This window comes from Primulina eburnea, chromosome 2 (genome assembly GCF_022965805.1).
Source record: "Primulina eburnea isolate SZY01 chromosome 2, ASM2296580v1, whole genome shotgun sequence".
In the NCBI taxonomy this organism is placed as follows: Eukaryota; Viridiplantae; Streptophyta; class Magnoliopsida; order Lamiales; family Gesneriaceae; genus Primulina; species Primulina eburnea.
The window spans coordinates 3,193,729-3,204,789 of NC_133102.1; the positions used below are offsets into that span (position 1 = coordinate 3,193,729).

The window sequence follows — 11,061 nt, forward strand, 5'->3', positions numbered from 1 at the left end:
ATAAATAATATTTTGAGTAAAAAAGTAATTGTTTGAAGTATTGGACCGGGGTAATGTATTTTAAACTATATACCAAACCTAAATAGTAGCCTGATCACATGATAATATTATATATATATATATATATATATATATATATATATATATATATATATATATATATATATATATATATATATATATATATATTTCAATGAAAGAAATTTCTTAAATCGGTATTTTAGCTATGAAATAGAAAAACAAACACAAAGACAAAATGGAGTGCCAAATAAAAACAAATCAAAATATAATCATAACATAACTGGAAGAAATCATGTTACAGAGAATTCTCACAAATCTAGGTAATAAGGTATTTTAGTTAAACCAATCCACTTTTGTCCTTGTATGAAGTTCCTTGCTGTGAATTTGTTGGCTTCTCTATATTTGATCGTGTGCGCCCATTTTACTCTACTGCTAGTATTTGCCCCTGGCCCCCGGTTATCATATTCGGCATAGTATACTTTGTCTACTCCGTGTCCTGGCCCTGCCCACTCCAACCAGCCTCTTGGATCAATCAGTTTATCCAAGAAACTCTGCATAATCACTGTTGTTGAGTAGTTATGCCAGGGCCGGCCTAAATAGCTCCTCACATGGAACCTCGGCAGCAGATCCGGCGCAGCTGCAATAGTGCAGTTTTGCATCACGATGCCTGAAAAAGGATTTTCTGATTCTCTTCCTTGCGCCGTGATGGTATTCGACTGCCCTTGTCGAGGTCTGCGAGCATAGACATTGCAATTTTGAAAGAGCGCTCGTGACTCACCAAATATAAAATCTACAGTTCCATAAATATCGCACTCCCTGAAAAATTGGATGCCATGCCCGACATACAGCGTATCCTGATATCCTAGGAATCGACATCTGTAGAAAGCAGAATATAGACCTTCGATTCTCACAGCCACTGACTGGTTCATGTTTACACCAGCAGTGTTCTCAAATGTAACTTCTTTGGCCACAAAACCGTTAGCAACGACTCCTGAAAATAAATAACATAATAATCTGAATAATTCAATTGAGAAGGTCTCTCCTACATTTAACACATACACCACACACTAGTCAAGCAAAATTACGGAAGTCTTGTTGTCATGTACTTACCAACTGTGGCCGTCTCGTAAGTTGGGAAGCCCATGTTTGTGCTTCTATCCCCGGATATTCTAGTCTTGTCTATCCCATCTCCCACTAAATACAGGTTGATCTTCTCCTTCGGAATAAAAACGTTTTCGTGATAAATTCCTGCTCTTATCTCGATGTAAGTTATCTTTGAACTGTAATTTGGTGCTGCTGAAATTGCTTGGGAGATAGTGGTGAAGTTTCCACTACCATCCTTGGCAACTATGAAAGTCCTTTGTGGGTATACACCTCGTAATGCCGAGAGGAGAGATAACACAATACAAACGTAACTCACAATTAATTGTTTCTCCATGCTTCTTTTACTGTTTTTCCTGCACAAAACTTGCATCGTTAGTGAGAACAAAAATATATGATATAAATTCTATGTTAATGTCTAATTAATTTAGAATCAACACAGACGTAAGGGCTAGCACGTATGATGATGGATGTAATACTAAGCAAAGTAGACGGAATACTAGGAGTGATCCGTCAACTGGTACTAAAGAAGACATCGAATCCCCGCATGTTGGAGTGTCTCAACAACGGCTATTATGTAGAGTACAATCTGATCAGCACAGATAATATTAAGTATGCGATAGAATATTTGCAATCGAATTCTTTCAGGGAGGCATTAACCTCGGTGAATGATGCCTATGTAGGAGAAGAAGGCTGTGAGAACTCTTTCGCTGAACTTAAAATCAAGTCGCCTATATATGACGGCTATAATGCAACCATTTTGCTGCTCTTTGTAAAATCACCGAAGACATCATAAGCATCTTATACAAGTAGAAGATTAATATATATTTAAATTATGCATGCTTTAATTCTACAAGTTTGTTGAGGACGAAGGTTTGACTTGTTTGTTTTTTTTTTTAGCAATTAATTATTCTAATCAAACTGAAAATACTATTTTTAAAAATAGCCTTATGTGTCCATATTCTTTAAAATAATTGAAATATATATTTACTTCATTATGCAATTTTTTGTTCGAATTTTATAACATTTATATAAAAATGTAAGTTTGTTATAATTACTAAATTCATAAATATTTTTTTTGGGATAATTACTAAATTAAGCTATATTTTTTAGGGCTGCATGCTAGGGAATTTTGGATTTACTAGGGTAATGTTTGAAAGGCCATAGCGTGTAATATAATATATAGTTTGCTTTGATTAGCTCATATTATGAATGGAAAAATGGGCTATTCAAATAAATAATATTTCGACTAAAAAAGTAAATGTTTGAAGTATTGGAACGGGTTAATGTATTTAAACTATATACCAAACCTAAATAGTAGTCCGATCACATGATAATATATATTTATTAATGAAAGAAATGTCTTAAATCGGTATTTTAGCTCAAAACTTGCATCGTAAGTGAGAACAAAATATATGATATTAATTCTATGTTAATGTCTAATTAATTTAGAATCAAAGAGCTTTTTTGTTGGCATTTTATACTAAAATAATCATGTTGTTCGGAGTTGACAGCAAACAAGGTGTATTGGAACGAGATTGACTTCTATCGTTCTTTCCTCTTTGTTAGATCTATGTGTAACTTATAAAAAATAATGTAGAATGCATATACATGCATACATAATATGTCAGATCAATTCAGTCCAAAGCATAACCACTTGTGAATCATGTATACCCGGTTAGTGGTTTTTTATTGGCCGGTTTTACGCTAGAGTAAGATGTGAGTTTTAAGTTGTAAATGTCTGCGTGTGACTGTGTACTTCAGATTTTTCATGTAGCTATATGTTCTTCATAAAACAAAAGTTAAATCCCTCAGCTGGTTGTACGTACAAATTGATTATATATATGCTTCAACAATGGTATTCCAAATTGGTGATCACAAACGTACTGTTTCTTCTATATCTACATATATTGACAAGTTGTAGGATATCGATACGAATTGTTAGTAGAGATATATCTTACCAAACCAGCTAGCAAGGATTATAATGCAAAGTTGATAAAAAAAAATAAATAAATAAACAGTGTGGCCTGGAGCTGTAAGAAAGAACTGTTGTGTGGCTACACACACTTGAGCTTCATGAATTCAACCTGCAAGTTTATCGTGCAGACAAGTGTAGTTGTAAGTGATGATCTAATTGTTTTCCATCTTTCTCATATATATATACATGTACATTTGAAATTTCTTCTAGTCAATATGCTTTAAATGAGTGTTGTCCTTTTAACAAGTTTTCCTTGTATTGTGATGCAGTTTACAAAATGATAACATTTAAATTTATATTTTATTAGGTGATTTTTCTCATGCATTTACCAGTAATTAATTTGATGGCTCTAATAATGTGGCTTATATTAGTAATTAGGTGTAGGGTTTCTTTCATTGTTTGTTTTCGGTGCTACCAAATACGGTTCTAGTGTTTTTTTAATAAAATTACCTATCCTAGCTAGTTCACTATGTATATATTAATTTGTTCTTTTACCAATGTGAGAAATGGAGAATTAATACAAAATATCAAATTTGTGTAGTTTTTTTATAACAATGCGTAGCCTTGGTCACAAGTTTTCACAAGTATTTGTTATCTTACCACTATGAGAAAAAATGAAAATTTAATAGAAAACATGAAATTTTAGTTAGCTTTCTATAAAAATTTGTGTGGTCAATTTTTTTTCCTAGTCGAAGAGGTGCATCCAAATCATAGTTATTTTTTTAATTTTACTTATAAGAAGTAAGAGATTAAGACTTTGGCTATATAATTTGCTAGCGATGTGGACACAACACGACATGGTTACGAGGATAAGTATGTTAATAAATATGTCTCCGAATTATTTATTCGTGATTAACATATTTCCGTTATATTACCTCATATTTTTTCAAATATTCGTGCATTTTTTTATTCAAGTATGTACTCGAATTTTTCTTTGAGATTAAATTGCTAAGATTTTTGTATGAAATTTTATTTTAAATTTGGGGTTTTATTCAAAACAGTAAATTAAAAGGAAAAACCAATAATTATTAATGGGAAAATTCAATGTGAGTTTACATATATATTCTTTCGTTTTTATAGAAAAATGACTAAATTTGATAGTATGATAAGATAATATTCGATAGTGTAATATTTTATTCATAGCACCATTTTTACCCACTTAGGTTTTTATTTTGATGATTCGATCCATTTTGCTAAGCAAGGCCAATTAAGGAATAAAGTGAAGGAATATGTATACATTTCTAAACAATCAGCATACATTCATCGGAAATTGATTGCATTACTTGAACAAAAAAACATTTTTTTTTTGCATGACAAGAAACACAAAGACACTACTCTCTGTCAATATTTATGTTTTTACAAAATTTGCAAAAACACGATTTCCTTAAAAAAAATGATTACGAACTATTTCTGTACAAATTTGCAAATTTGAAAAAGAAAAGCCTATAATAATTTTTTTTAAGTATTTGCAAAAACTACCTAAAATTGTATTTAACTATTTTAACGTAGAGCAGTTGTTTTAATCCAGAATTTTTTTTTTAAGGTAATCTGCATTTCCTCATTTCTTTTTGGCGGCACAGCTGTTTTGTTTTTTTTTTTTTTGTAAGCAAATGTGGAACAATTTTGTCACTAATTACCAAACAAATTTCAGTTTAATTTTGTTTGTAGAAAAGGACTAAAAATATGGAGTGTGCTAAAATAATATTTGATAGCCCACCATGTGATTCATAAAACCATTTTTAGCCCTCTTTCTATTTTTATGAGTAGATCAATTTTGAAAAGTAATAGGCCAATTAAGTTATAACGTGAAGAAATATGTATATATATATATATATATATATATTATTTAAAATTTGAAAACAAAAAAAATTCCATTTTAGAAAATTGGCATTATCAAGGCTACAAAGGTCAATTAACAATTTGAGGCACTTTTTACCTTTTTATTGCAAAATTATACTTAAATATTCTTTCCTCTGCATAGATATAGACATATTTTTACTCTTATCATATGTGATCAGATTCCAAAGTCTCCATGTTATTATTCATCAGTCAACGATTGAGTTGGCGTAAATTTTCAAATGTCTCAAATTACGGTTCGAATTTCAAGGTACAATTTGTCTGCAAGATGTCTCAAATTCGAAACTCAGTCTTTTGTGAGACGATCTCACGTGTTTAAATCTTCTAGAATGATCAATCCAATCCAAACTTATCATGAAAATAATACGCGTTGACATAAAAAGTGATACTTTTTTTCATTAATTGGTCTAAGTTGAATATCTGTCTCATAACAAATTAATAACAAGTTTGGTTTAGTTTTCATGAAAGTGGTTTTGAAGTATAGTTCATCGATTTAGATTCTTGAAAAATAAAATTGAGTGTTGTTAATTTGTTATGAATGAAGTTATATATTATCATTTTACACCCCACTTTTTTCATTTGTTATAACAAGTTATGTTACCTATAGTTATTCCATTTGTTGTGTAAGACTAAAATGTCCTTAGCCTTTCCAAATGAGTTTGTTTTATCACGAGGATTGTTGGTCTGTGTTATGCAATAAATCATTCACGAGATCTACAATATGAAGATGACGATACTCAAAAGAAATGTTAGCAAATTCCAAATCTAGGCAAGAGAGATTTCTTTGTCCTTAACACGAATTTGCCCACACTTGGAGATATAGGGATATGGCATCATCTCTCAAGTTATAACTTGTGATAGTAGCACTATAAATCACAAGTTTCATAAATAAATGACATAAACTCTGTTTCGTAAAGAAAGAAGAAGAAGACCCGGCATGAATGCGAGCGATCTTTTAAATTTGAAAAAAAATCTCTTTTCAATTGTGTTTGATCTTGTATATTAGAGTTGTTTGTTCCAGGCAGGCTTAGGGCCGCTAGGGCGGCCATTTACGCGTCTTTTTTGGGCGCCCCAACGTCTCTTATAGGCGTTTGGAGCTCGATTTTTTCTCTGATGCTATCGTTTCGAGTTTTCCTAATTTCATTTCTTGATTTCCATTCATTAATTAAGCCTAAAAATTATAACAGTAATGAAATTACATTAACAACTTTCGCCTAGAGATTTGCATAATATTTAATATATACTTAATACTATCTTAGTGGTTTTTCTAATTTATTTACGGTAAATTAAAAACTTTGATTTCATCACTCAATTAATTTATACAAATCCATTCTTTTTTGGAAGTAGAATAAATTTTTGTTTTTGAAATTAAACATTTCCTTTTTTCATTTCATTGATATCATTGGTATCTTTACTCATCATATATATTTCACAAATATATATATATATATATATATATATATATATATATATATATATATATAAATATATATATATTCGTGTGTAAGAAAATGGCAAAAAATGTAGTGTTATCGATTGTTGTTGTTTTGGTGTCCATCTCCTTCTTTAGCCAAGGCAATGCAGACATGTCGTTGATAGAAAGTGTGTGTAAAAAAACATTTGATTATAAGTTATGTATCTCTTCTTTGAAATCGAATCCTCGCAGCTTCAACACCGATGTAAAAGGTCTAGCACGCATAATGATAGATGTAACACAGAGCAAAATAGAAGTAATGATAAGAGTGGTTCAACAACTGGGAAAGAACGCTTCGGATCCACGTGAACGAGAGTGTCTTGATAACGTCTGTTACCCTGAATATGGTAGAAGCAGATCCGATTTTAAGCAAGCGATAGAAGATTTGCAATCGAATTCTTTCAGAGAGGCATACACTGACGTGCATTATGTCTATTCAAATGAAGAAGAATGTGAGAACTCTTTCGCTAAGCTCGAAATCAAGTCGCCTATGACAACTATAAACACTCATTTTGATGCTTTTTGTAAAATCACCGAAGACATTATAGGCATCTTATTAAAGTAAAAGTAGAACTATATTTAAGGTATACAAGCTTTAATTCTACACTTTTGTTGAGGACTAAGGTTTGACTTGAATTTTTTTCTTTGTTCTTAATTAGTGTTTTTTACCAACTAATTATTCTAACCAAACTCAAAAGGCTACATACATGTGTTAAAAAAAATTCATATATTTTTAAAATAATTGAAATAAATTTACTTCATTATGCCATTTTTTGTAACGATCATATAAAAATGTAAGTTGATTATAATTACTAAAGTCATAAATATATTTGTGGGATAATTACTAAATCAAGCAATTATTTTTTTATGGCTGCGTTTGTATTTAATTTGTCCATCAATTTTTTTGCTAGGGAATTATGGGTTAACTAGGGTAATGTTTGAAAGGCCCTAGTGTGTGATTTTTGCCTTATATTTTGGTCTTACTATTTTCTTTGTTTAGTTCCAAAAAGTAATTGTTTGAATTATTGGGGCCTTAATTGATATATATATATATATATATATATATATATATATATATATATATATATATATATATATATATATATATATATATATATATTAGTGAAATAAAATGTAATTTAGTAGGTATTTTAATTATGAAATAACAAAAGGATAAAACAAACTGAAACTATAATCACAGCTGGTTATTTTTTTAAGTATTATCAAATGTGGAACAATTTTGTGACTAATTACCAAACAAATTTCAGTTTAATTTTGTCTATAGAAAAGGACAAAAATATGGTGTGTGGTGAAATAATATTTGATAGCCCACCATGTGATTCATAAAACCATTTTTAGCCTTCTTTCTATTTTTATGAGTAGATAAGTTTTGAAAAGTAATAGGCCAATTAAGTTATAATGTGAAGAAATATGTATATATATTATATTATTTAAAATTTGAAAACAGAAAAATTCCATTTTAGAAAATTGGTATTATCAAGGCTACAAAGGTAAATTAACAATTTGAGGCACTTTTTACCTTTTTATTGCAAAAATATACTTAAATACTCTTTCCTCTACATAAATAGACATATTTTTACTCTTATCATATGTGATCATATTCCACTTAAGTCTCCATGTTATTATTCATCACTTAACGATTGAGTTGGTGTAAATTTTCAAATGTCTCAAATTACGGTTCGGATTTCAAGGTACAACTTGTCTGCAAGATGTCTCGAGTTCGAAACCCAATGAAAATTGCTCCAACTAAAAAAAAAACTAAATTAGTTGTGATGACAAAAAATGACTGGTCTCATTGTTATCCAAATTTTATGTGTAAACCAACTAGGAAACATGCTAATTTAAGTTTATAATAAAATATTTAGTTCCAAATGAGTATTACAAATTTATAGAAACATGGTGGTGGCAACATTTCAATATTGTGAACTAAATTCATCCGAATTTTATTTTTATTTTTTTAAATGACCACTAATAACGGGTTTAGTTTTCCATGGGCCTTGGGTCCAACAAGAGTAATTAGTGAAGGTACTTTAATCCAGAAGTCATCTTTACAATATTAACCCGTTAGGCGAATTTGTTGGCCTCTCTCTTTATGGGCCGCAGAAGGTCCACTAAGTTGATACTTATTGACATAGAAAATAATAGGTCGCAGAATTTTTCAACGAGTCCAAGGCGTCCGCATAAGAAACAGAAAGAGCCAACTTTCTCATATTTAAAGCTTGCTAAGAAACATGTACCATCGGATTTCCATATTTTCTTGTAACGCTTGAGGGGATTACGAACATCAATAGCAATTCGAATACGCATATAAGCCTTCCAAGGTCCTGGATTATTGTTGTTGTCGTATTGAAGGAACTTCCCTATGAAAGAGCCCAGTTGCTTCCCAACACCCTCTGTCATATATCCGATTGGTAGATCATGGATTTGAACCCAAAAATTTATGTGATGAAGGGGGACTTGCAATGGTTGTTCTTCATGTTTCAGATGATGGAGCAGTAGGAGGTTATTATCAAAGGTCCAATATGGCCCGCCGTCCAAGATTCGCCGCAAGTCGATAGCATGTTAGAGTGGGAAGATAAATCTTTTGGACCCGATTTCCCGAATAGTAATTCCTTTTCCCGGCCTCCAGATAGTAGATAGGCATTGCTTCATGATGTTGCCATTGATTTGCCTATCAGTCAAAAATGTTCCGACTAATCGGAACTCAGCAAATTCCTCTGTTGTGTTAAGGATCTCGGGGGCGAAGGAGATTTCTTCTCCTTCATCGTCGTCCAGTGATAATTCTTCCAGTCTTGTTTCCATTAGAAGAATATGTTAGAAAAAAGGCTCTCAACAGGGAGAGGAAAAAAGGCTCTCAACAGGGAGATAAAATTAAAACAACAATCGGAATGAATGTGATATTATTCCTTGTCATATTATGTGCATAATTGATATATGTTTTAGATATTCATAAATTTTAATATATACTTAATACTATCATAGTGGTTTTTCTAATTTTATTTACGGTAAATCCTCAAAATCAATAGCCAACTCTACGGAATTATATATATATATATATATATATATATATATATATATATATATATATATATATATATATATATATATATATATATATATATATATAGAGGGTTGTTACCCTGCACCCAAGGGGTGCAGGGTAACATGGGCGCCTGCACAGCTGGCGCTGTGCTGGCGCCCAGCTGGATGAGCATAACATAACAACGTTTAGCGACGGTTTCGCAAAATCCGTCGCTACTAGCGACGGTTTACTATACGACGTCGATAATAGCGACAGATTATGAGAAACCGTCGCTAAACTCCAATTTTTTTTAAAAAAAAAAAACTGACACAGAGGCGGCCACTCACAGTTCAATAGGTGTTACACCCCATTCTAAGAGCTCTTATGGACGTGATTTTGTATCCATACTGTAGATAAATTGAGATCAAACAACAAAATGCAAAATTTCCAAGATGTGCAAGGTGTTTGAAGGTAAATCTTGTGTTTGAAAAATCAAACACTGAAGCTGTTGGATATAAAATCCGGTTTCGGTTGGTGTCCTATAAATCTTTAACAGCCTATATAAACCTTTTTTTATACAATTGTGCCACTGTTTGAAGTTCAAACAAAAATATTAAAGATGAATACAAAATGCCGATAGAAAAGATAGATTTACAAATTTTATCGAACAATTAAACACCCTGTACATTTTGGAAATTTTGCATTCTGTTGTTTGATCTCAATTTATCTACAGTATGGATACAAAATCACTTCCATAAGAGCACCTACAATGGGGTGTTAAATAGGTGTTAACACCCCTCTATATTGTGAGTGGGCGTTGGTGTGGGGAGTTCAATTCTTTGAACGCTGTCAGTTTTTTTTTAAAAAAATTGGACAATTAGCGACAGTTTATTACAATCTGTCGCTATTAGCGACGGATGTAATAAACCGTCGCGATTGGCGACGGATTCATCAAACCGTCGCTAAACGTGGCGCCCAGCTGGCTCAGGCGCCCATGTTACCCTGCACCCTTGGGGTGCAGGGTAACAACCCTCATATATATATATATATGAGTGTGTTTGGTTGAGTGGATTAAATAAGGATAGATTAATAGTCAAATATTTATCATTAAAATTTTAAGTTGTTTTAATAATCATTTTGACCCGGTTTAAGATTCAATTTTATGGATAACTATTTGATTAATAAAATTGGATCTTAAACCGAGTCAACATGATTATTAAAACATCTTATAATTTTAACGATAAATATTTGACTATTAATCTATCCTTATTTAATCTACTCAACCAAACACACCTTATATATAGTAATTATATCTACTTATATTTCAGTAATCAATATGGATTCTGATGCTTTGAATAAGAGCAGGATTTTATACGAATACGAATTAAAAACTTTGATTTCATCACTCAATTAATTTATACAAATCAATTCTTTCTTGGAAGTAGAATAAATTTTTGTTTTTGAAATTAAAACATTTCCTTTTAAATTTTTATTGATATGGTTGGTATCTTTACTCATCATATATATTTCACAAATATACAAAGAGTCTCATACATTGATGTCTTGCATATATTCGAGTGTAAGAAA

At 31.2% G+C, this 11,061-nt stretch overlaps 1 protein-coding gene across 1 annotated transcript; it reads right to left on the reverse strand.

Moving 5' to 3' along the window:
- Positions 1 to 278: 278 nt before the first annotated feature.
- Positions 279 to 1,895, reverse strand: LOC140824485 (pectinesterase-like). Its single transcript, XM_073186068.1, has 3 exons — positions 1,783 to 1,895; positions 1,132 to 1,692; positions 279 to 1,012 (listed from the first exon to the last, which is right to left on the reverse strand). The coding sequence occupies exons 2-3, from the start codon at positions 1,493 to 1,495 to the stop codon at positions 330 to 332; spliced, it is 1,047 nt and encodes a 348-aa protein (XP_073042169.1). The 5' UTR covers positions 1,496 to 1,692; positions 1,783 to 1,895; the 3' UTR covers positions 279 to 329.
- Positions 1,896 to 11,061: the final 9,166 nt, after the last annotated feature.